This window comes from Alternaria dauci, chromosome 6, assembly GCF_042100115.1.
Source record: "Alternaria dauci strain A2016 chromosome 6, whole genome shotgun sequence".
NCBI classification, from domain to species: Eukaryota; Fungi; Ascomycota; class Dothideomycetes; order Pleosporales; family Pleosporaceae; genus Alternaria; species Alternaria dauci.
The window spans coordinates 1,242,412-1,267,610 of record NC_091277.1 but is presented as its reverse complement, the minus strand read 5'-3'; the positions used below and the strand labels follow the sequence as shown (position 1 = coordinate 1,267,610).

Here is a 25,199-nt window from a genome sequence, read left to right as displayed (position 1 = left end):
TTTCAAAGTCCGTTCGCAAACATCACGCCACCAGCCTCGCTCTACTTTCTTCCCCTACGGTTTCGCCACAACATTTGCTCCAGTAGTCGCCCAATACACCATCGGAATGTCACTGTCCACTACAGAGTCGGCCCTTTCTCATTTCCTTGCCACACATCCAGCCCCACAACCTTACCATCACAAAGCCCATCTGCACCGTGTAGGTTTCATAGTGCCTTCGCGTGGAAGTGGTATGTGGTTTTGACTTCGGCGCGCGGCAGAAATGCGGATGCCTGACCACAGCGCGGTGTGGGTAACAGCTTAGCCGAGCATCTCTATTGTTGCAAATGACGAGGCTGGTCTGCGAAGATCAGCGGGCTCGAAAATCTCGGTTGATTTTCCGAGTTACATCGGGGCGTCCGGCTGGTGAACAGAGCCAGTGGAGAGTGGAGAGAATTGGAATGCTAATTCTCTTGGTGGTGGGTTCCTGATAATCGATGAAGGCGGCGATATTTGCTTGGCGCAGTGGTCAAAAGTAATCCTACGAAGACAAGGCTGCACTGTGCTGTAGCAGCATCGGATTACACCGAGGCGAACACCACCACAATACTCACCAAACCGGTCCTTCCTTACAAACCAATTCTCCCGCTTCTTCTCTCACTCCCCTGCCCTCTTCGTTCTCCTAGCCCTGGTCCCCAACGTTAATCATCATGTATGTTACATGCGTGCCAGACGACGTGTCAAACGCGCGCAATCGTTCAGATCGGTGAACGAACTCGTAAAAACCCACTTGGCTCCCATCCTTCGCATGAGAGAACCATGACTCGCCGAACAAGTCGACGAGACAGCTGCACTAGTCAGCCAAAGACGTTGGAAATTGGTCATAGCACAGGGCTTCTAGCTCCTGCTGGGTGGGTTCGTGTTAATGGGAACAAACGGACTGTGGGTAATTCGCTTGGGGAAGCACTGCAATGAAACCATGGGCCAGGGGTTATTTTACTGGGACTTTGGTGGTCGGCGACTGTATGCCCGAGTTGAGCCTAGTTCGCTATCATCGTTGTTGTTGGGGCTGGTGGAAAGTGCCGTTAGAGAGATGTTTAGAGCATGCACATGCGGCAGGCAAAGTGTGAAAGAAGATTTGAACGACTGCGATATGCAATAGACTGCATGTTCACGTTACATGGTTGTCCATTGGGGCGTTGTGACATGATGCAGTAGCGTACGTTTTTTCCACAACTCTACCCCCCCTTCTTCGTTGCCCATGCCAGATCCCAGAAATCTCTAGCGTCTTCTCCACATCATGAAAAGCGGTCCGTTCGAGCCAAGTGTTGCAAGGGTGTGTGTGACTGGCGAGCCGTGCGTCGACTTGAATTTTTTTCACATGTCGAAAAGTCCAGGGGACAGAAAAGCTCGAGCATTTTTTACCTCGGGATCTTTCCAGGCTGGTGGGTGGGTGGGTATGTGCCACGATATTGGCCTGGAGCCGCGCAACCCGGTTTGAACAGACGGTAAAATTTATTGCCTTTCATATTGAATATCCAGGTCAGAAGGGTCCTTGTTGCATTCGCGTACTAAAGTCATACGCATATTGCGGTCCGGATACCCAAACTGTGTCAAGATCAGCGTTGTCTCCCTCGTCAATGTCGCATCGCATTGACTTGTTTGACGATCAGGAACCACAGCTAAGCTACTTTGTACGAACGGTATGAGGCTGCGGGTAGATGGATGGAAGGTCGAGACGAACAATGGAGATCCCCACGTGCGACGTTGCGATTGGTGCTTTTGTTGTACCGGGCCGTTTGAATATTCTGGCTTCATTGCATTAGTAAAGCATGGTGGCTGGGATGCGTGTGGATGCCTGGTGATCTTGGATGAAAGGCAAATGGCGCGCGTGTATGTTTACGTACAATCACTTGCTATGTTAGCATAACTGCAATCTACGGTGTCGGACGGCTCCGGTGGAACTAGCGCAGATAGAATAGATTGAGTGGGAATAGCTCGGGGGCGTATGATGTAACTTGAAGAAGCCAGTATTGACGCTTGGAACTGTATCTTGGAACAATGGGGCTCTGAACGTCTAGTAGTACGATTGGGTCAACTGGAGTGATTGTTGAGGTTATCGCGTGTGTGGCACACGAGAAGTGGGTACAGAACCCCATACTCTCATAAATGAGGAAGGTCCTAGTATATATTGCGATAATGAAGTGCTAGTTTGCTTGCCCAGAGGGTCGCTCCAGCGATGGCATTATGCTAGGTAAATGTTGCTAGCGGCGCGTAATCGTCATTGCAGTCGTGCTTGCGGATATCGCAAGATCAGTGTATTGTACAGGCGCGCGTGTGTCGGCAGCGCTTTTCGTGGGCTTCCATCTCACAATGCTGGTGCAGTTGAACCGGTCCTCTAATGCCATCCGTCTTATCTCTCATAGAAATCCATCTCCATCCATCAAATACAGGACTTGGACAGCAATGTCAGTGTCGCCGGAGCGCAGCACGCTATCATCTCCGCAGTGGCTTTGTCTCAGCGATAGAGTAACCATGGGCTCGCAAGTCCAGACTTATCCACCCTCTGAAGCTTCTCTGGAGTGCATAACACAAGCGGTGTAATTTTGATCAAAAGCTTCACGCCATGATTCAACGTGAACGTTTGTACATTGACTGGTCCGTCATGGAAGTGTTGTCGTCCCATCTGCGCTTCAACCCGTCCGGTATGGAACTGGCAACCGCTTCCTGCCACATTGTTGGGGTGACATATATAGGTGCGGCGTTTGCATAGGTTGATGAGGGTGGCATCTGACCTCCTGCTGCATGGACATGGCTGGACTGGGGTGACGTGTTCGATATTTGGTAGCCGGATTGCATGCCCTCCTGTGCCGGCCGCATATCGTAATTGGTTCCTGGAGGATTGGGTCTTAGCGGCGGAGACGCCTGAGAGGAGGCGCTAGTAGGAGGGGGCGTACCAAAGGCTACATTCCATTGACTGTGTTGTATTAGTTTCATGTTTGACGAATCAGTGGTACCTGAACTTACTCAAAGATGCGTTGGGGGTTCCATTGAACATTCTCCGGCATTTGCATGCTGGAAGCAGGCTGGGCCGCACGGTGACCAGATGCCATCATGACCAGAGACTGAGCTACGGGAGAGTCAGCCTTGGATCCGCGGTCGGATACCGAAATTGGTGGAGTAATGGGGTGTGCTAGGTAGTTGGCCTGACCTGGTTGTTCCAAGGGCGAGGGATGGCTCGGATGACGAGGACGGTACGATCCCTGATGACCCATAGGACTTGTTTGTGTAGTCACCTGGGGGCTCCCCAACGGGAATGATGGTTTCAGGACGAAAGGCTTCGAACAATCGGCCGAAAATGCTTGACGAAGGCTGTTCACTTGCTGCTGCATCTCAGGCATCGGAAACGAAGGGGACACGGTTTCCAGGACGCGCATGTGGCGTACAAAAAAGCTTCTGGCATCGTGGTTGATGTCAGGATCAGGACATGTCACGGCAACCTACAGCTGTCAGTCAGAAGCCCCGCTAAACTTGACAAATAACGTACCAGGTGAAGCATAGTGCAAGTCAACACGGCATAGATGTGAAAGCTTATGCCTCGCATCATGCAAAGCAGACCGGGCATGCCGTATGTCTTCAAAATCGCCTCTTGGAGCTTGCATAGTTTCTTCGCAGCCGAGTAACAAGTGAGCATATGCTGCTTCCATATACCATCATAAGACTCGGATACAGCATGCAACTGTGGACGAAAGTGCATGATGATGGATAAACAATGATAGCTGTGCATGTTCGCCAGCTGATGGGAAGGAATCCAAGGGGCAGAGCCATCCTGGGGATAGACAATTTGCATGTCTTCAGGAAGCTCTCGTAGCCAGAGAGAGAAGTCGGTGTTGTGTCCAACGAAAGCCGGATCCAGTGCCCAGTCCGGGTTCTTCTTCCTTAGTTTGCCGTATATGAGGGCCGAGTGGTGAACATTCTTGGCAATGCGGGCGTATTGAACAAACTGACGCGCAACTTGGAGCTCGGAAGGATCCTGTCCTGCGATGTGTCTTGGCATCTCGAGATCTACCGTGTCAGTGCTAACACCAAAGTCGTAGCGTCCTAGAGAGATTTAGCGTTTCAAAGGTTACTGCTTTACAGGCGGCCTACCTTGAGGACCTCCAATCATGACCTCAAAGATCAAGCACATCTGCCATACCCTGGTCTTGGCAACACAGTCGTGCGTTGTGGATCCACATGATTTTCCCATCTGATGAGTGTCATAGTGTTCATGTAACTCGAGATCCTTCGCCATGGCTATGAGGCTGACAGTGGCCATCCATGAACGCCAAAAGTAACCTCGCTTTGGTGAAGCTTCACGGGCTTTCAGCAACAATATCATTGCCTGCATCGTACTTAGCCGCGATACGTCTTTGAAGCTCTCTTCATGCTCTATATGCTGTTAGCACCAACACCTTGTCAATCCTTGACGCTACTGACTTGTGGCAAGGGCTAGCCATTTGTTACCCTCCTCTGTATCACCCAGCATCAATGTGGCGCAAGCGAAGATGGACTCCAGCATAAGTGGGGAAATAGAGTCAGGTGCGCTGTGCCATTGCTGAAAGAAATACGCCTTGTTAATGACCGGACAATATGGGTGGATGTTGGTAAAGAAGTAGTCAAAGTAATGCATGGCCCGATCATCATCCGGCATCATTTCCGGAGGTATGCGAACGGTATGATCCAAGCTTACGGATGCAGGCAGTTGCACTTCGTACTCCTCCTGTGCAGGCGTCTCGGCCAAAGCCTTCTTCATGTTAGTGATGTATGGAGCTATGCTAGTCAGCGCGAAGTCGTGTTACTGAGGTGCCACAAGACTCACCAATAGCCGTGTGGTCGATCTTGAGTTCGCCCAGAGCCTCGGAGAGGCTTGACACGGAATCGCTTCGCCAATGAGGTTCAGATTCCGGTGGGGTCAGAATGGCAGGCGGAGCAGCCGACTGCTGTGGGTACGCATGTTGTGGAGCATAGCTCATGGTTTGCTGAATGACCTGAGGCTGAGACATTGCTTGGTAGTGGCATGATTCAGGCGCCTGTTGATCCACATAGGGCGAAGGTTGGTACATGCCTTGGGTGGTAGGCATAGAAGGCGGCATCTGGTGTGACATGCCCTGCGACATGGACGAATGACGTTGGTAGTCATGCTGGGAAGACGGGTCCGAGGCATATTCCAAAGGTTTGGGCTCCAAGTCGAACGTCTGCGAGCCATTGTAGTCTTTGTCATAGCTGACTGTGGGCGGCACGCAGTTGAGTTTTAGACGGATGCAAGCAGCGCAAGGCCATGCATTCGTCGTCGCCGCATCGCATTTGATCTTGCGTCTACGACATCCTTCGCATGCTCTCATTACTGCGCCACGTTAGCACATGCATGTCAGCCAGATGTTATGCTATCGCACCTTTCAAGCGTTTGTGTCTGTTGTGTTCGTCTACGAATACATAATCTAACGTCCTGTCAGTCACCTCTCTTCCCCACCGCGCAGGGCGGTGTATGAACTTACTGCGCTGGTTCTCACGCGGCGCCAGCGTAGGCGGCGCAAAGGTGAAGCTCTGCATTTGCGCCGTTTGTGGCAGCAGTGGCCGTCCAGTGGTTTCCGGGGGCATAACGTTAGTAGGTACAACGAGCCGGTCCCGAGTGACAGCGCAAGGCCTGGCGCAGTGGTTGCAAGCAGCGGGGTTGTCGGCTATCCACTAAGTCGATGAGGTTGTGTGCGGTGGTCGGTGAGCAGCCAATAGTAGCGGCGCGCGATGACGGTCCAGAAGGTCCAGAGGGTCGGCGGACGGAAGAAATCACGGAAAGGCCAAAACTAAACACAAAGAATGCGAAATCGAGAATAGATACACGGTGGAATCCTATAGCGCAAGGGAAATCTCCGCGACGCCGCGGCGTCGTTAGGTTATACGGCAGATCAGGGCAGAAGGCGCATAGGGATGGTAGGTGGAGACGACGTCTAGCATGCCGGGGTTTCGAAGACGCACTGGCAGCCGGCTCGCAGCGTGGCACACGCGCAGAATGGTGGCGTTGCAGTGTATGGATCTCCTGAGGGTCGAGGGTATTGTGGTCCTAGGCGGTTCGCCGTGTATGAAGGGGTCGATAGGCGGGCGAGGGGTAGACGATATGCGACTTAAGCGTGCAGGATCCAGGAGCCGCACTGCTGCACAAGTAGCGCCTTTGGTATGGGCGCCCAAGCTGCACGCGCGTGAGCGCAAGCGTCCGCTTCCAAGATGCTGCGGGCACAGGGAACTGCCGTGCTGTGGGGGTGTGAGGCAATGGGACGCAGGGATTGTCGTGCCCGTTAGAGATGGGCTGAATCGTAACACGCAGAACTACGGGTAGTGTGGACCTTTGAAGTCGTCTGCCATGGGCCGGGAACGTTTGCTATAACATCAGCGGGGGCAAAATCTGACAGCTGAAAAGGCCGTCGTACATGGCGCCGCTACTCTCACTCAGCACGTTCAGAGGCAAGTAAAACCCTTCAGCGGACCGCGTACGCAATCTGTCGCGAGGTTTTGGTGGCGGGTGCATTTGCTGGATTGCCCAGAAAAAGAAGATCAGATGTGACCAGTAGACTGCAGAAGCCCGGTCCTGCCCGTGATAGGGCTGGACGGTTTGGACAAAGCTTGCGCGTGCATTTGTTCGGTTCATAGTTGTACCTAGTTTCTCATCTCGCACAGCCTTAGGTGCCTGAATCTCTGAGACATAGTCTGGCAGTGTACCGCAATGACAGGTGGGCCTTCTAGAAAGTGATCTCCGAATACTAGCTTCGATGACGAATGTCATGCTTTAGCCGACATATAATACAGCAGGTGTACGACTATAGCAGGCTAGATAGGGGGTACGAAGATTCGACTGGTAGGACGCTGCACGACTTTCAGGGAGACGAAAGCGAAACAAGTCTTGTCCACATAGCTGCGGCATTGACTTGGCTCAACACGGTGTGAGGATAGGCGCGCACTACTCGACGTCGCGTGTCGGCCTCGGTAATGTCCCGCCGTCTTCATCGGTGGCATCTCCATGGCCCCAGACTCGACGTTCACTCGAGAGGCTTTGGACGGGTTGGGCATACGCGATCCCGTCCTATGCCGCAGAGCATTCGGCAGAATCGGTGTGTGTCGTTGAGCTCGACACGTCGGCGAATTGATTCGTACGGAAGCTTGGTAGGGCCATCTGCATGCAAGGTTCTAACGGCAGACGCATCACCATCAGCGTAGCCTGCATGAAACAATATTACTCCAGATGGCTACTCTCTGTTGGGCTAAGATGGTTTTCTGTACGTGTATGTAGTCTGCACAGACAGACGGCATGGCACTGCATGAACCTAATACGAATATTACGGTCGTGAAGCGAAACATGGCTGATGGAAGCTGGAGAAGGCTTCGATCCGATGCATGGATCGTGTTCTCGTCCGCCACGGGGCGATTGCATGACATGAAGAACGACCGAAGATTGCATGGAAAGTTAGGGTTAGGGTGGAAAGTCCCTTTCCTTAGGCATCCTCCTCTAATCTGTCAACCATACTGCCGGGTCATACTCTCGCGCGGCAGGCGAAGAGGCTGTGCAGCTGAAGAGTTTAGTTTGCCCGACAGGCAGGTGGTATGATGATAGCTGCGATGGCAGAGGCAAATGCCAGGCAGCGCACTTGTGCTAGCTTCGATCACGCAGAGACGCGACGGGCGTTGCCAAGTCGCATCTTGCTCGATGGAGCGAGACGGGATGGTACGATGACTGACAGGTGCTGGCGCCAGGCTACCGTCGACACATGGAAGGTCGATGGAAGCAGTGTTTTGCATGGCGTCCAGGCAGGATAACGGCGCATACAGTACTGACCTCATCTTGCGCTGATCACTGCCGTTGATCTCCCTGCAGCTCAGGAACACGGCAAGCAGAGCAGGGACAATCCAGCAGCGCGGTTGGTCGTGCACCGGATGAGGCAGCACATCCGGTCTGGGAGCAGTACAAGGCGGGAGGAGCCGACAGATGTTGTTTGTACCACAGCACGACAGCGAGTTGGAGGCTCTGTAATTGTAGACAAGCCGACACACGCGGGCAGAACAAGACGTCCGTCTTTGAGATGCCTCGACAAATACGACCAAGCAACATGCCTTTGCAGAGTGCAAAGAGTTGTCAAGCTGGTCGATCAGCCGGATGCGTCGGCTGCCGATGAAAGCCCAAGCACGCTCGCCAGCCGCCATGGCACCTCTGACCTTCTAGATGGGCACTGGATGTTTGCCGAGAATGGCCGGGAGAGACGGCAAGATGGGGAGGGGGGGCAACGAGTCGACAAACTGCATACCCCGGCGCAGTGATGGAATGACACGATGCTGCTCGGCATCTGCAGACACTAGTCAAACACGGGTGCCCTGTGGTATGAACGTTGCACCCCACACCCAAGTGTCCCCTGCGTGTCGCGGATAATCTGCGGGAAATTGATGCATTACAGAGTGATTGGTAAGGCAGCCAGGGATTCCTTCGTGTGCAGCGCCGACGGCCATTGCCGGGTGAGGTGAGAGCGGGAGAGGGAGAGGGGATGGTGAGGGTGAAGGGGCCAATGGCGGGTGACTGGATCCGACTGTCTGGCTGGCTGGCACATGCTAGATGACGAACACCGAGGAGGGGCTGCGGGTGGTCCGGGCGTGGCTTCCTCGCAGATTTGCTGGAAGGGCAAGAGCCCACGACGGCTCCTTCCCTTCAGCCACCACTACACCAAGACGACGCATCCCCTGCACGTAGACGGCCATGGAGCTCGACAAGGACAACGCCAACCCAACCATCTTGAATCCCTCAGATCTGCCCTCCCGACGCAGCGAGTCGACGGCCAAGAGGCGCGATGATGGCGGGACGGGCTTGTTCGAGGACCTGATACCGCGCTACAACTACCTCAGCGACCCCTTCGATGACTCTGCCTCTGCCAGCCCATCTGATAGCGACGATGCACGTGAGGATATCGATGAGCAGGAAATCTACGGTGGGCGCGCAAGGGGGCTCTCGATGAAATTAGCTTTTGGCTGACCCCGCGCATGGCAGACCTCATTTCCACCATCTGCGACCCTGAACACCCGCTGTCCCTCGGCTCGCTGTCAGTCGTCAACCTGCCTGACATTCACATTGTGCCGCCCTCTTCACCGCTGTCCAACATTAGCACCGTCGTCGTTGAAATCACCCCGACCATCACCCACTGCTCCCTGGCCACCGTCATCGGCCTAGGCGTCCGCGTCCGTCTCGAGCACGCCCTACCCCCACGCTTCCGCGTCGACGTCCGCATCAAGAAGGGCACCCACAGCACTGATGACCAGGTCAACAAGCAGCTGGGAGATAAGGAGAGGGTCGCTGCTGCCCTCGAGAACGGCACCCTCATGGGCGTCTTGAAGAAGATGCTCTCCACGTGCGAGTAGCGTCCATGTCGCTCTATCATCCCGACATTATCATATCCGCTGTATTGATAACGCGATAGCATTGCGTACCATGGGCAGCATCGCCCCGGCGCATCTACCTCCATGTTCGGATCCGACCATGGCTCGCCAGACTAGGGCATGCCTCGGTTTTTCACAATATTGATACCGTCCGGCAATATGCAAAACGCTCACACAGGCGGCGCGCGCCCAATCCCTGCGTCAATCATTAGCGTCATGTTGGATATTACATGTTTCTGCAGGCTAACGTCGCACACAAGGTCAGGTCCGACCTCGCCACAAGGACTTCGCTCACAAAAGGCCTGTTACCGCTACCAGTGTATGCGAACGTGAACTTCAATAGCGTGCTTGGCTAGAATGGCGATGAACGACCAAGTCTTGGGCTCGTCAAAATATCCGGGTGATTTAGCCGCACGCACACGGCAGCGTTCTGTGGGCGAGAAGACTATTAGGCCGAGTAGAATTAGGAGCAGACGTGGTATTGATGTGTTCGGAAGGGCCGGTGACCGTACCTGCAGCCTTCATGTCACTCGATAACCATGCTTGCATTGCTCAATCATGCCGGCTTCATGCTGGCTTCATGCTTTGTACCTGTTTCCTTCTGCAAGTGACGCATCTCCTTCTACCATCGCATGTGCAGAGATGACGAAGCACCTGTGAAGCTTTGATGCACATGTCGATACTCCTCTGCTTCCTCAAACCGAACACTCAGATCGACCACCCTCGGCCAGGATCTTCTCTCGTATTAGATGTGATGACGAATGACGGCATGTGAGAGCTGCTGCGAGCTCAGTTTCTTGTGGAGGGTAGGTAACATGACGACTTTGGGAAGTCACGAACAGTGTGAAGGAAGTAGCAACCTACTCACGCAAACCGGATCAAGACCTCCCTAATGTGCAGCAACGCGCTTGCACAGTATTTTATCTCACACTCACCTCTAAATTCCATGGTCTTTGAACTTGGAGCAATATCATCGCTTTAGCAAACATGTCACAAGCCGACACTTTATCTCATAAATTGTGATCATGGCCGCAGTGACGCTGTCACTACTCCAGGGATGCAAAACAAGGCGAGTTCTTGGAGAATACATAAGGTCGGGGCAACAAGTCACGGGGTCGAGAAAGTAAATTCACTCAGAGAAAAACCCAGAATAAGAAAGCAATTGGGTCAGGCGCGCAAACACGTACTTAGCTCTATCTACTTGGCACTTGTGTACACAAACTGAGAGAAGATAATCAAACAAGCAAACGCATGAACCTCCACTTACACAAAATCCAAAACTAGCCACTTTCCCTGTCCGCACATACGTTCATAATCTCTCACCACCATGGCGCACCCCTCAGGTCAGACCCCATGGATCGTGCTACCATGTATCCTCCTCTCCCTCCTCGCCACCCGCTTCCTCATCGAAGATTTTGCATCACCAGACGAACGCGGTCTTATCATACTCTCCAAAGCAGCACTCATCTTCCTCGCCACGCTCATATTCACTACAAAAGCAGCGCACTTTCTGTTCCCGCCCGCTCTGCCAACACAGCCGCCACCTAGGAACATTCAGCGCAAAGAACAAAAGGCTTCCCCAGTAACCGAGAAATCCATACGTCCCTGGCGCGAGACCATTATGCCGGGTCTATGTTGGAGCTCCGACTCATCGGACGAGGGAAAAGAGGAAGTGAAGCAGCGGAGGAAGGAGAAGAGGAAGGAACTTAGCAAGAAAAAGAAGGAGCGCGATACGGAGAAGTCTCTGAGAAAGAGGTTGTGGGAGATGTTCAAGCCGAAGAGGTACGAGATGCTCGGGATAAGAAGAGAGACCATTGAGGAAGTTGTACGGGAGGATCCTTTGCTTGAGACGGACATGGAGAAGGATTCATGAGCGCACGCTATACGAGGGAAAAATCAAACATCCATCCTAGACAACTACAGAGAGAGTATTTAATATTCTCTTACACGCTAACTGCGAGTGTACTTTTATGAGTAGCCCATGTATGTGGCTGCTTCGCGCAAAGCTGTTCTCTTTCACAATGACTGGATTTTCCATTGGCGCATACAAAGGTAGAGGTAAACACTGAAAGTCTGGCCATGGTGCAATGGAGCGCTCCTGCCTACCTAGTCAGTCAGAGTCAACGTCTCACAATCGATATTTTGCATACCTCCGCAAATCCCCAAGATCAACCGACAAATCCTCCATCCCTCACAGACTTCCAACGTCCCCACTGGCAGTCTCTCCCTCTATCTTCATACAAGCCCTGAGCCCAATCCCCGGCATCGCCCTATAGTCGCAACCTCCGCCTCGAGAATTTCCAAAATCTCCCTCTCAAGAGCAGTATTGATCGCCATACCTACAGAAGGGTAGACGCCTCCGTCTGTAGATGGCCTTGCCGATGTAATGCCGTTTACGTTGTGTGTGAATGCATACTGTATTGTATCCATGAGTGTACTGTTCCTGTTCTGCTCGGTCATGGCTGCGTTGCAGTATCCGCCTTCTCCCTCCTTGGTCGGTATTTCAATCGGCTTGAACCATCGGAAGTAAACGATAGCCCATACGATGAAACCGAGGATACCGCAGCCACCCAAACCGCACAGCAGGCCGATTGTGGTGGGAGAGAGGGGGTAGGAGAATTCAGGCGCGGGCGTGTTTGTGTGTGTTCCGGCAGGACTGGTGACAGAGGGAGTAGGTGGTGATCGGACAATGTTCGTCATGGTTGCTGCTGGCATCGTCACGACTTCGAGAGCGGGTAGGCGTAGTATTCGATCGCAAAGATGCTTGTTGTGGCTGCAAGAGCGGGTGCCAGTGTCCAGAGATGGACAAAGTCTCAGAGATGAGTCCTTATCAAGCGTTTGTGGGCTGAAATTGGAGTGCGCAAAAGTGAGAGTGAACGCGACTTGTACGGCCCGTCTCATGGTGAGGACTTTACAATCCATTTAGCATGGTCCCGTGTAGATGGTACAGATAGAAACCACACTCATAGTGAGTTGGCAAATCCGATGGACAGCACAACTATCTCAGAGACGTGATAAGTTTCGATGGCAAAGAAGCGAGGTAGGTAGGACAGACAGATGGAAAAGAGAAGTAGATATTTTTTTGAAGAGGAACAAGCCAGGCAGTAGTCTCACCTCGCTCTTCGTATGGGTATATTCTTTTCGCCTTGTTTGCAGGCGCATATTTCGTTTACAAGGCCTTTCCAATCGCCGTTATCTCAACTTCCAGCTCTTATTTTTGGCTGCAGAATGTGATATGTCCTCGATCGTCACATCGTGTTGCATACCCACATGCTCGTCTTGCCCGCCTCATACCGCCTCCCAGAGCGGTAGTTTTTTCATGCGTTATCCCAATGCGTTATCCTCACGCGCTCTCACTTCGCCTTGTTCTTCGCTGCCTCGGCCTCTCTCCTCGTCGCGTCCTCAAGCAGAGCGGTGTCCACAGCACCGGAAGGAAGGTGTACGTATCGTACGACGGAGCCGCGAATAAACATGTCTTTTGTCGAGCACTGTCGCCAAATTAGCCTCATATGCTTATCACCACTTCCAGAGCCTCGTCCTAGGTATGCTGTCTCGTCCTGGGCAGGGGAGAACCGCAAGGTCCAAAACATACCAGATGCGGCCACCTCAGCTCATCCACCGCCTCGGCATTGTCCAGCTTGATGTTGAGGTATTGGTCTACGCTCTTGAGAGTACCGCGGATCTGGACCTCGTTCTTGAGTTCGACGGTGATTTCGTGCTCGACGAGCGTCTTGAAGAAGCTATTGCGCTGCTGTTAGCACATGCGTGGCACTGGGCGGAGATTGGAAACGGACCTGAAGAAGAGCATTATCTGGGCATACAAGACGAGTCTGCGATAGGAGAGGGCGTGTATAACTGGACTCGAGTTGCGTGGAGTACTTGGGCGCGGCCGTGGGTGTCTATGGCAGAGTGACGAGGTTATGCGCAGCGCATGGACCGCGTGGGGTTCGCGCCAGCGCGAGCGAGGCTGCCCAGATCCGCCGCCTCGCCCCTCTGACCTCAACACCACCATCACAATTGATGTATGGAGACAATCGGACACTACAGGAAAATATTCATATATGTTCGACACTATCTTGGATTATCTACAAAAGAAATTCGCTTTGTGGTATCAACCTAGTCCAGGCAAGTCCAGCCTATCCAATCCCATCTATCATCCTGCGCCGTCGTAACCATTTCACATCATGTCCGCTCCCCTCCATCACTTCCTCGCCCAGCCCTTCAATGTTCGCCATCCCGCATGGCCTTGTGCACCCTCTTCCAGCACGTTGACAACACCTTCCAGTAGCTTCTCCTCATCCTTGCCCATCTCCATTTGCAACCTGAGCAGCCATCTTTCCCATGCCCAGCTTCCTACTACACCCGTCAACATTGCCGCATCCATGGTGGTACCAAATACCGGTGCGTCCTCGAGTTCAATCTCGCCGTCTTCTGTGATGCGACGTTCTTGGTGCTTTGGCTCGGCGCCAACAGCGAGTGTGTCGCGCCAGTTCGCTGCCGTCTTGCCCATGGGAAGGAGCATCCACGCTCTCTGTACGTCCTTGAAGCCCGCTTTCGAGATGCGCGGGAGAAATGTCTTTGTAGGCTGCGCGTCGTAGCCGCGTGTCTTGAGGTTGAAGCCGAATTCGACACTCATGGCTTGAGCATTGCGGCCGGCATGGACAACGTCGGCATCCATGAGACTGAAGTCGAGAATCCCACCGGGCTTGAGACAGCGGTAGCACTCCTTCAAGCACAGGTCGTACTCATCTGATGATTTTCCGACGGGTTTGCTTGTCTTGAGGAGCTCGTAGAGTGTACGCGCCGAAACGACATCGAAGTGACCAGAAGGAAAGGGGAGAGTCCACAGGTTGGGAACAGTGAGGTGCTTGTGGTTGTCTGGACCTTTGACGTTGGAAGACCTGTTGTTACCAGCAGTGTAGACGGTAACCACCTTGGCGTAGGGGTAATCATATGCAACGTCCCATGCCCAATCGTTGGTAGCAATACCACCAACATCGAGGATGCGCGGAGTACTAGCGCGAGTGATGCATCGAACTGCAGGCTTGCTGAGGAGTTTGCCACCATTGAGTTGCTTCTGAGCTTGTAAGACCCAGTGAATAGGCAGCATCTGGTCGAGCGCCTGACGCTCCATCTGTGCACGCGCAATCCTCTCTTTCAAAACGGTCGGATCATTGACAAAGAACTCGGAAACAGGGCGCGGCGGCGCTGGGCGATCTGGCTGGCAAAGCTCAAACTTGCCCAGGAGCTGATCGCGATGCGCCAAAGGACTGCAACGGCGTTGTACGTGCATGGCCTCAGCACGAGTCTGGCGGTGGATAAAGGTATCCTTCTTTTGGCACCGGGACCGAAGGTACTCAAGGCCTTGGACGTAAGTAATGATGGGCTCATCGGTTGACTCTTTCACGGGAGACTTGGCAGGCTCATCCGCAAACTTGACTGACTTCTTGACCACAGCCTTCTCAACTGAGTTGCCGCGGCTGTGCGCGCCACTCGAGAGACTAGGAGAGCTCATGTCGTTCATGTCTCTAAGAGCAGCTTGCAACTCGTCTTGTTCCTCTAGCCACCGACCAGTCATCTCAAGATTGGTAGTACCTCCGGCATTGTAGTTCTCATCGTATTGAAAGATTGTCTTGCTGGGGTTGATCTCCTTGATCTCAACATTCTCATCTGTCGGACTACTGAGGAGAACTGGGCGTGATGTCGACAAGGGCTCATCAAAACCGTCAAGGGTCGATCCGGCAAGGGTCGAGTTTCGTGGCGGAAGAGCTGGTACAGCTGGCACTGGGTGGGGAGAAGTGTTCCTTCGGCTCTCCTTATCCCACGGAAGGTTGTAAAACCTCTCGGCAGTGGAGGTGTTTGGGATCGAGTCTTGTCGCTTGGGAATACTCCAAGTGTGACGAGCAGTCGACTGAAGCGACGAGAAGAAACCACCGGGAGAAGGGACCGACAGAGCGGAAATTGGTGTGCTACCAGAGGACCCATTTCCGAAAATTGTTGACGGAATGCTCAAGCCAAGGCTTGGTCGAGGAACCTCTTGCATTTCGCCTCTGGACTCGACAGGCTGAGGTTGTTGTTGCTCCGGCGCCTCGTACTGCTCCGTGGATGGCGAATTGCCTAGATGCTGAAGGGTCTCCATGGCTTGCAAGTCGAGTTGCACAGGGCCCCATGAGTCAGTACTGGAGATGGATCCACGTCTACGTTGTGAGATTGGAGTGGCAGGGCAGCTGAGCTTATCCATCTCTTCTGATGTGAGGCTGCCGTCCAAGGAGGGAGCAGCTGAGTGCGCGGGAACATGCAAATTGTGCGAGTCGATCATGTCAAGGAAGCGACGAGATGGGGTCAGAACTAGCGACGGAGTAACGGGCATCGCCGAGTTTGCACTCTTCAATTTCTCAATGGTCGGCCATGCGGATGGCGAAGGGATGATGATTGATGGGTATCGTCTCTGCCTTGGCTGGGTTGCGAGCTTCTTGACTGACGCAGATGCATGAAGAGGTACCTCAGCCTCATCATCGGTGATGTCGTAGAGGGAGTCGAAGTCGCTGTCAGCACGACTCGCCCGGTTCACTGGGGGATATGTAGCCGAGTGAACAGGAAAGCGTGGCGATGGCTGCGGGGTCATATCGAATAAGCGTGCCTTGGGTGTAGGGAAGTCGTCGATACTAGAAGGCGACACAGCACTGGGTAGGTATGTCGAAGAGGTCGAATATCTTGGCTCGAAGTAGTAGGAGGATATTGTGGATTCGTCTTCGGGGGCATTAAGTGACTGTCTCTGATCCAGCAGAGACAAGCCATGATGAGAGTTGGCCATGGTGCCAAGGGCTGCAGGATGGTATACTGTGGGCTCCAGCATCTCTGGCATCATGGTATATTGCGGTGACGTGAGCACCGCCGCGTGCGAGTATTACTAAAGATACCTTTGAAAAATCCGAGTATGTGGGAATGCGGCGAGGGTGGTAGGGATCCAAATACAGAGGTACAGGGAGCCGAATAGAAGCGATATTAAGATGAGCAAGAGCCCAAAACTGCGCTGGTCAACAGCTTACTGGTAAAAATGGAATTGCTTCGATCAACGAAGACTTGGCGGAAGAAGGTACTCGGAGAAGGGCTAGAAGTGAATGGCAGAAGGAGAGTAGATGCGGCGCGAGCGCGATGGTCAGAGGATATATCATGCGTAGACGCCTACTCGTCGAGAGAGACTGTGGGCTAGTATTACTGTGGCATGCGTCCGAGCTACACTGCCAGTTGGCCGTCCACTCGCATAGAGAGCCGAGTCTGGGTGGAGAGGTGGTAGCGGCTCAAGGACGGCCACGACATGGCGAAGACGACGGACATGTCATGATTGGTCAAGGCAAGTTTATAGTCGGCAGGGCCTCTACCACGCGCTAGAAACTTTGGGCTAGACGAACGTTGCGCTGCATGGCGTGGTTGGGTGTTTGGCATGTAAGCGCCGGGCTGTGCTATTTGCAGTGCTCGCGTTCTGCACGCGTGTCCAATGATAAGATGCAGCGGCGTTGTACTGCATACTCGCCCAATAGTGCCTCGTCGAAATCGATTTTTGTTGCGGGGCTAGATATTGTCTCACGGGCTTGGATCGTATGCGAGGCTGTGGATGTGGCTGATTGAAAGACTGTCATGTAGTCATCCCGTGCCATGCGAAGTGGCAGTACTGTAGTGCCCAGTGCCCAGTGCCCAGACCCGTCGCGGCCGTGTGGGTAGTAAAGACACGCGACCAGCCATGCGGTTGTCGATCAATCAGGTACAATCATAACGTAGGTTTCATTCATTTTAGAGCATGGACAGCCCCATGTGGGAAACGTTGTTGATTCGAAACGCAGAGTGGTGAGTTGGGAGGTTTGCATGAACAAGAACAGAGGTGAGGCATGCCAAGCACTGCAGCGGGGCATGGACAGAGGGGCGGGCAGGCGTGACGCTGTTGATGCTGTCAACACCAAAAAGCTATCGTGAGCTCCGTCACACTAGCAATCTCCACATCCACCCAATACCTACCATTGGCGCTCCACCAAGTCACCTATACACACCGCACTCTCGCTAGAGCCGCCCGCCATGTCACCGCCTGCCATCATCGCACCGTCGATTCTTTCGGCAGACTTCGGAGCGCTGGGCAAGGCATGTTCCGATACAATCTCCCAAGGCGCCGACTGGCTTCACGTATGCGAGAGCGAGTTTCCGACTCTGTTGCACGCAACTGACACGTGCAGGTCGACATCATGGACGGCCATTTCGTGCCCAACATGACCTTTGGCGCGCCCGTCGTAACCAAGATCCGCTCACACGTCGATCGGCCGACGACGGCACATGGCAAGGGAACATTCGACTGTCACATGATGATTGCCGAGCCGAAGAGATGGGTGCGCGACTTTAAAAAGGCTGGTTGCGACCTGTACTGCTTCCACTACGAAGCCGCCGTCTCGTCAACCGCTGCAGACTCGCCCAGTGGCAAGTCGGACCAGAAGACGTCCCCTAAAGAACTGGTAAAGTTCATCCACAGCGAGGGTATGCAGGCAGGCATTGCCATCAAGCCAAGCACACCGGTCGATGTACTGTGGGAGATACTAGAGAACCCAAACAAGGACGAGGTTCCTGATGTGAGTTCATCACCCCTGCACTGCCATGCTTTCATCATCACAATCGATATCACCAAAGGGCCGCACGCGCTATATGGTGGTTAGAGAGGCCTCGGAAGTGGTCGAGCAAAGCGAGGCTGGGTAGGGCTGACCTTGTTGGGGTGTGGGCGGCACACCGTGGCGGCGCTTAGGCATGCCAACTTCAGCAACGCCCGCCGTCAATCAGTCTTGATCTTGGCGCCCTTTCGAGAAGCCTGCCACATGTTGCCCAACCGACTTCCTGTCCATTGGCCACCTGACCACCCGCCCGTCCCCAAAGTTGCACATCGGCACCTACCCGCCCACGCCGCTGGCTGCTCCCGCAGGATCAACAACCTCAATACTCCAGACTCGCATTGGCCAAGTCACATGCGTCGAAAGTTCAATGCTGACTTTTGCAGATGGTTCTAGTCATGACTGTAGAGCCCGGCTTTGGTGGACAGTCTTTCATGGCATCTGAGCTGCCCAAGGTAACCGCCCTTCGCCAAAAGTACCCAGAGATGCACATTGAGGTCGACGGAGGCCTGAGCGAAAAGACTATCGATCAAGCCGCTGATGCCGGCGCTAATGTCATTGTTGCTGGCAGTGCTGTTTTCGGCGCTTCAGACCCCGGCGACGTGATTAAGAAGCTCAGGGTGGCAGTCGATAACAGGAGAGGCAAATTATAGAAAAGAAAACGATCTAGAACAAGCGTTGATAATGACGATAGATGTAGATGAGCGTATGTACAAATAGAAATGTTAAAGGCTTACGATATAGGTGAAGAGGAAAATAGACAACAGCTAACAGGGGAAATGGACACTCGTGTAGTGCAAAACGCCGATTGAACAAGCGGTGTTCAACCATATCGGATGGGAGTTCGCATCATATCTGCACAGCTGCTGACATGCGTCGTTGCGATGTTACACAACATACCGGCTAAGTTCTACGCCCAAAATCGACCTCTAGCTCGTACATGGCTTAATATTCACAAAGATAGACGACTCGGCAGATGACATTGACAGGGCTCGCCTTTTGTGTCTATGTGCTAGCCCAATGACAGTCAAGATTGTAGGTTCTGATGTCTGAGTTCTGCTGCTCACCGTACTACATCTGACGAAGCGCAGCTCACATCACACAGCGACCGGTAGCACCGTGATCACCTAGAAGCTTGCTCTTGATCGTTACGAAAACTCGGGAAAAATGCTCACCTGGTCCAGGTTGGTTTTGGTCTCCTTTGCGTTGCTTGCCTTGAAGCTCCCGCTCAAAAATGACAACACGAGCCGCGTCATCAACCAGGTCTTGGCATTGTGTCGAAACACACCCCGCTAGAACGTTCTTCCGTTGCTATCGCGATACAGAGATGTAGTGCGGCTTCTAGACAGCGGAAGTCATGTTTCATCCAAACAAGCCTATAGTACAGAGCGTACCATGACAGTCATTGTCGGGTCTGGGGGACCCATGCATCGCAAATGCTAAGTTGAGCTTGAGTAGACAAGCCCCAGAGATGAAAAATTCGCGGCTTGTCATAGACTACACATAGTTGTTTGACCAGCACTTGTCTTTGCTTGGACCAGATTTATGACCGAAGAAGGCGTCCCAGCTGAGCAACGGGGCTTCTGCGTGTGCTGATTTGCCCATGTTGCGCCACTCGAACGGAATAAAACAGTAGCTGGCAAACTGGACAGTCGTCATCTGGTGCGAATCTCACCCAATGCTAAAAACCAATGTTGAGCTATGGTACGTAAGCTCACGGGTCATTCCGCGTTTCACGTTGTCTAGGCCGCGCCATGGAACTAAACCACAGCGCTCACAAACTGACCTCTCTAGTACACAAACGAACTAACCAATTGACGGTTCTCCCTGAGATCACCCACTGTGAGAAGATCTTGAGCCATGAGTCAAATGGCAAGCGTCAAGTAGATGACAAACCCCTTGACCTCGCAGCCACATACGCGGCCTTGGGGTAGTTCTGGACCTGGAGTATTCCAGAGCTGCGTCATGGTATCCGAGCTGTGGCATGTTGTTGAAGTTCGGATAGGAGCAACTTCAGTATAAAGTCGTACGCACAGCTTCTCTCATCAGTCACCCAACAACTCTCATTCTCACAGAACTTTCACTCTTCTCTTCTCAGCTTCGCTTCTATAGCACTGTGTGCTTCCATTCCCTTTACGCTCATTAGCACTGTGTGCCTTCGTTTCAACAATCAGTACACCGACACCACTACAGATTCAATTTTGCAGTATACAAAACTATCAAGATGGTCACATTTTCCCGTCTCGCTGTCGCGCTTGCCATTAGTGGTTTCAGCTACGCCCAATCTTTCAATGGCGAACTTCCCAGCAATATTCCCTCGGGTATGCCACCTATGGGAACTGGAATGCCCTCTGGAGCTTTCCCCAGCGGTGTCGCTCAGCCGTCCGATCACATGCGTGGTGGACATGGCCATGGTGGACCTCGTCCCAGCGGTGTGTCCCAAGCTCAACGCGCACAAGGTAGTGGAGCTCCTTTTGGTACTGGTATGCCTTCCGGCTTCCCCAGTGGCATGGCCCGCCCTACTGGTGGCATGCATGGCGGCCACGGAGGTCACGGTGGACATGGCAGCAAGTTGCCCGAGCCGACTGGATCCTTCTCCGCCGCTCCTACTGGCGCAGAGAAGCGTCAAGAGTCTGGAATGCCTTCTGGAATGCCTTCTGGAATGCCTTCTGGTCTGCCGTCTGGTTTCAAGCCTTCCCATGGTCCTCATTCCCGTCCTACTGGCATGCCTTCCGGCGCCATGCCTCCTCATGGTGCTCGTCCCACCGGCGCGCGTCCCTCTGGAATGTCCCGTGGACCTCGTCCTTCTGGAGCTGTGCCAACGGATGCTCCTCGCCCATCCGGTATCCCGACTGGGCCTGTTCCTAGCGGTTTCTCTACCTCGATCGTTCGTGCTTGAATGAGTCCAATGAGGAGAATATCTCTGTGGGGGCATTCGACAGAAGGACGGGGAGCGCACAGTGACAAGCTGAGGTGGTGAGTGTTGTCTTGTGGTCTGTTTTGTTTCCGTTACACTTTCTTGTTTGTTTCTTACACTCGTTGACCTGTAAATACACCACAAAATGAATGCATTCATACAATTTGGTCTGATTTCAATTGTTTATGCTAGCTTAACCGGAAGTGCGTGACTGCAGACCATGTAATCTACTCATGGCATCGACCGAATTTTATCAATCAGATATTGCACTTCCTAGTGCAGTGCACAGGACTACGACCCAGAACCAGGTCTGACACCGGTCTCCAAACCAACACCCACGATCACTGTGACGCGGAAGACTGGCCATGTGTGATCATGTCATATTCGCCTGGTAGTAGTCTGTAGGCGCACCGCTCCTCGCGTTCATCTGCAGAGTCGGCTTCTTCCTCTGATTCGTACTCGTATTCATCGACTCCAGAATCTGATCCTTCTTCAGCCTCATTGTATGTTCTTGAGCGTCTGGGTGATTTTGTAGCGGACACCCTGCTCAATTCGCGGATTCGATCTGCATGCTCTCTGAACTCCTGATTACGACTATTGCGTTCACTTCTCCTTGGCGTGCTGGTTCCAGCCAGAGGAAGACTGCTCGTGGGTTGTGTACGACTTGCCAGCTGGGCACCTAGGCTTGCAGCAAGGGCCTGATGAGTTTGTTGGTCTTCAACTTCCCTCTCTTCCTCATCTGTTGAGTCGTTGTAATAATCGAATTCGGTAAGCACCTCGTCACTACTGTAGGAGGCATCGTCGAATGAATGGAAGTCTTCTTGTTCAAAAAGCTCGCATCGGCAAAGCGGGCAGCGGTTGTTGTTGGGCATTTTACTTTCCGTCTGCTCGACGATACAGTGGTCTCCGAATATATGACTGCATGAGAGTTCGACCGGTACATGACTGGGAGATGATACGTCAGTATACTGCGGTGGTAGAGACTAACATGTGTTTCTTACTCGCTGTTGTAAGTCTCGAGACAGATGCTGCATTTGATTGGCTGCAGTTGCTCGATGAATTTGTCCTTGGTCACCATTCTAGAGGCTGAAGTAGGGCGACCTGGGGATTGCTGCGTCTCTGGTATCTCATTGGGGTGGGGCGAGCTTTGGATTCGAGCAAGCCCGAAGGGCCTCGGGTAAGGTCTCATGAAGTGAGCAAAGGGTAGGTAGAGTACAGAAGTACGTGGCGGGTGGAGATGTTGTTATTTCGCTTTCGTTAATCGAGTGCTGGAGATATGATGCGATTCGCCTTTCACTTCACCGGTCACTCTGCTTGCGCTCAACGGGAGTTTGTTCACCTCATTGCTCATTTCATCGCCACAGCTCATCATTGTATCCTCAAGCGGTCACTCCGCGATACTGTGCACTAGAACAGTTGTGAACTCGAGCACTATCCACATCTCTCAGGTACGATACATGCCATTGGCGTCTTCCGAGCCTGATGTACAGATGTGGTAGGTGCCAAGACAGGATGCATAAGGGTTGCTGTGTTTTATACCTAGCAATAGACATTAGAGAAATTATATCGCGTCAAACAGGGAATATCGATAACGAACACTGAAGAACAGTCGTGCCATGGACTTTGGACGTCGATAATCAAGTAGAAAGATGTCATGTGACCAGTTTAAGCTTTCCATGGGCCTTCGCTAGCGCGTATCCATGCGGCGGATCTCCGAACATTTTCCTGAGCTTCTCCACAACAACTCGGCGCGCACCACGTTGTCTCACGCACGTCGCATGAGCTTTGAGATGGCGAAACGAAAGCGCGGCGATCGCGACGAGCGACCTCCTGCCGATGTCGGCCTCGGTGCGACATTGGCGCACATGCGCGGCGAAGTGCCACCCGACGAAGCGACCACAACCACAGCTAACGGCGACGAAGAGGGCTGGACGGTAGTCGGCGGAACGAAGAGGAGGCGGAAGGAACGCGGCGAACATGACGACCAGAACAGGCGCCGCGCCTCGAACTCGCCTCCATCAGCTCGCAGCCCCGACCGTTCACACTACACGAACGGGCAAGACAAGCGGAAGGAGCAATCTCCACCACCGCAGCAAGATGCGACTCTCGACAACCCGTTCGCGGGCAAAGACGCGCCGCTAGGGACTCGAGCTTCCTCTACCGATAATCCCTTTGTCACATACAAAGCTGGCTCGGAACAGTCAAGTGAGAAGATGACAAGGGAGGAACGTAGGAAAGAGCGCAAGCTGCAAAGAAGCTATCCGGCCATTGAGCATTCACACCATGCCCGTCTCAACTCGCACGTGAAAATCACAGACTTGCAGTCATTGGTGCTCTACCTGCTTGCGGATGGTAATGCGCCGCAGTGGGTTTCTGTACGCAGCCGTGCAAACATCCAACAGGTTGTAATGCTCATGGTTCCGGGTCTAGATCTGGGTATGTTCAACGGCGATGTTGATTTAGATGCCACACCACAGCCTGAAACTTCTGCCGCCGCGTCAACAGCCCAAACGGATGCAAAGCCCAAACGGCTGAGCATTTCGCGTGATGACTTCTATCCGGCTAGTCTCAAGGCCGACAAACTGCCTGCATCACTGAAGCCTCTCGCTGATATCTTTGAGCATGTGTGGCCCATCAAGGCGATAGGAGAGCATCGCAACAACCAATACATACGGGTGCATTCGCCCATTCATACCATGCTAACCTCACAAATTCCAAAGACTCAAGAAGAGAAGCAGATGAAGAAGACTGGGAACCATAAAGGCCCCACTCCGCAAAACTCAAAGCATTGGGAGAACAAGCGTACACGCATCACCGAGTACATTGCCTCTCTCATGGAACAGCAAGAGAACGAATACGTACTGCACCCAGCCATGTTCACAACCTCAGAATCCAAAGAGGCCAACTACGAGAGAAGGAAACTGGCTCATCAGACTGCTGAAGATGGCTGGGTTGATACTAGGGTCGCCAGTTTAGAGGAAGGGGATGTGCCCGAGATGGACATTGAGCAAGGGAGCCTGACTGCTGGAAGACACATCCTATCCGTCGACTGTGAGATGTGCAAAGCTGAGAATGACCAGCTTGTGCTCACGCGCATCAGTCTATTGAACTGGGACGGCAGCACGGCTCTCGACAAGCTTGTCAAGCCAGATGTCACCATCAAGGACTATCTGACCCAGTGGTCCGGTATTACAGCGGCCATGCTCCAAGACGTCACAACCACTCTAGCGGATATACAGAAGGAGCTATTGGAACTGATCACACCGCGTACGATTCTCGTGGGACACTCGCTAAACTCCGACCTCAACGCACTCAAGCTGACCCATCCCTTTATCATCGACACAGGCATCCTGTACCCGCACCCCCGTGGACCACCATACAAGCAGTCACTCAAGTGGCTTGCACAAAAGTATCTCAAGCGCGAGGTTCAGAAGGGATCGTCAGGCCACGACAGTGTTGAAGATGCTCGGACATGTCTCGATCTAGTCAAACAAAAGTGTGAAAAGGGTCCGCGTTGGGGATCGGGCGACACCAACGCCGAATCGATATTCAAGAGGATGGATCGTTCATTACGACCGAAATCAAACGACGCACATCGTGCCGGAGCTGTCATCGACTGGGGTGATCCGAACAGAGGTCACGGTGGTCAAGCGCAAGTTTCTATAGGGTGCAAGACGGATGCAGAGGTAATGGAAGCTATTGAGCGTACAATAAAAGGTCAAGCTGAAGGCAAGGATGGTACTACAGACAAGATCGACTTTGTCTGGGGACGCCTGCGCGAACTAGAGCTCGCACGGGGTTGGTGGGACGATGCAAAGACAGCCGATGTTGAGCTTATCCGACAAAACGCTCTGCAGCGGCTGGGTCTTCTGAAGGATGGTGAAGACGTAGACGTCGAGGTTTGTGGATCTGAGCTCGGCGATGCCGTCTCCAAGACCATCGAGCGCATTGGGCAGATATACGATGCGTTGCCACGCTGCACGGCCTTTATTGTGTACAGTGGTACGGGCGACCCTCGAGAGATTCGTCGCTTGCAAGCAATGCAACAACAGTATCGTCGCGAATACGCTACCAAGAATTGGGACAACCTCAGTGTCAAATGGACGGACACGGAGGTGCAGGCTCTTTCGAGAGCCTGTCAAGAGGCTCGCAACGGCGTAGGGTTCATCGTTGTCAAGTAGAGCAAGAAGAATAGTGCGTCGCGCATGCGC

The 25,199-nt window shown here is 53.1% G+C and overlaps 8 protein-coding genes across 8 annotated transcripts; 5 read left to right on the top strand and 3 right to left on the bottom strand.

Annotated features, from left to right (window-relative positions):
- Nucleotides 1-2,610: 2,610 nt before the first annotated feature.
- Nucleotides 2,611-5,619, bottom strand: ACET3X_006762 (uncharacterized protein; the record flags this gene model as incomplete). The annotated part of the gene is made up of 9 exons (XM_069452927.1): nucleotides 2,611-2,873; nucleotides 2,937-2,956; nucleotides 3,007-3,479; nucleotides 3,527-4,080; nucleotides 4,129-4,410; nucleotides 4,459-4,791; nucleotides 4,841-5,365; nucleotides 5,415-5,459; nucleotides 5,517-5,619. 9 exons carry the CDS (start codon nucleotides 5,617-5,619, stop codon nucleotides 2,611-2,613), a joined length of 2,598 nt encoding a protein of 865 aa, XP_069305530.1.
- Nucleotides 5,620-8,678: 3,059 nt separating this feature from the next.
- Nucleotides 8,679-9,981, top strand: ACET3X_006761 (uncharacterized protein). Its single transcript, XM_069452926.1, has 2 exons — nucleotides 8,679-8,981; nucleotides 9,041-9,981. The coding sequence occupies exons 1-2, from the start codon at nucleotides 8,753-8,755 to the stop codon at nucleotides 9,406-9,408; spliced, it is 597 nt and encodes a 198-aa protein (XP_069305529.1). The 5' UTR covers nucleotides 8,679-8,752; the 3' UTR covers nucleotides 9,409-9,981.
- Nucleotides 9,982-10,753: 772 nt separating this feature from the next.
- Nucleotides 10,754-11,299, top strand: ACET3X_006760 (uncharacterized protein; the record flags this gene model as incomplete). Its single annotated transcript, XM_069452925.1, has 1 exon — nucleotides 10,754-11,299. The coding sequence occupies one exon, from the start codon at nucleotides 10,754-10,756 to the stop codon at nucleotides 11,297-11,299; it is 546 nt and encodes a 181-aa protein (XP_069305528.1).
- Nucleotides 11,300-12,779: 1,480 nt separating this feature from the next.
- Nucleotides 12,780-13,234, bottom strand: ACET3X_006759 (uncharacterized protein; the record flags this gene model as incomplete). The annotated part of the gene is made up of 3 exons (XM_069452924.1): nucleotides 12,780-12,914; nucleotides 13,019-13,166; nucleotides 13,221-13,234. The coding sequence occupies 3 exons, from the start codon at nucleotides 13,232-13,234 to the stop codon at nucleotides 12,780-12,782; spliced, it is 297 nt and encodes a 98-aa protein (XP_069305527.1).
- Nucleotides 13,235-13,493: 259 nt separating this feature from the next.
- On the bottom strand, nucleotides 13,494-16,549 carry ACET3X_006758 (uncharacterized protein). The gene has a single exon (XM_069452922.1). It carries the CDS (start codon nucleotides 16,292-16,294, stop codon nucleotides 13,628-13,630), a length of 2,667 nt encoding a protein of 888 aa, XP_069305526.1. The 5' UTR covers nucleotides 16,295-16,549; the 3' UTR covers nucleotides 13,494-13,627.
- Nucleotides 16,550-17,496: 947 nt separating this feature from the next.
- On the top strand, nucleotides 17,497-18,724 carry ACET3X_006757 (uncharacterized protein; the record flags this gene model as incomplete). The annotated part of the gene is made up of 3 exons (XM_069452921.1): nucleotides 17,497-17,601; nucleotides 17,652-18,038; nucleotides 18,458-18,724. 3 exons carry the CDS (start codon nucleotides 17,497-17,499, stop codon nucleotides 18,722-18,724), a joined length of 759 nt encoding a protein of 252 aa, XP_069305525.1.
- A 1,408-nt stretch (nucleotides 18,725-20,132) lies between these two features.
- ACET3X_006756 (uncharacterized protein) lies at nucleotides 20,133-21,135 on the top strand. Its single transcript, XM_069452920.1, has one exon. It carries the CDS (start codon nucleotides 20,296-20,298, stop codon nucleotides 20,968-20,970), a length of 675 nt encoding a protein of 224 aa, XP_069305524.1. The 5' UTR covers nucleotides 20,133-20,295; the 3' UTR covers nucleotides 20,971-21,135.
- Nucleotides 21,136-22,766: 1,631 nt separating this feature from the next.
- On the top strand, nucleotides 22,767-25,169 carry ACET3X_006755 (uncharacterized protein; the record flags this gene model as incomplete). Its single annotated transcript, XM_069452919.1, has 1 exon — nucleotides 22,767-25,169. The coding sequence occupies one exon, from the start codon at nucleotides 22,767-22,769 to the stop codon at nucleotides 25,167-25,169; it is 2,403 nt and encodes an 800-aa protein (XP_069305523.1).
- Between the last annotated feature and the right edge of the window lie 30 nt (nucleotides 25,170-25,199).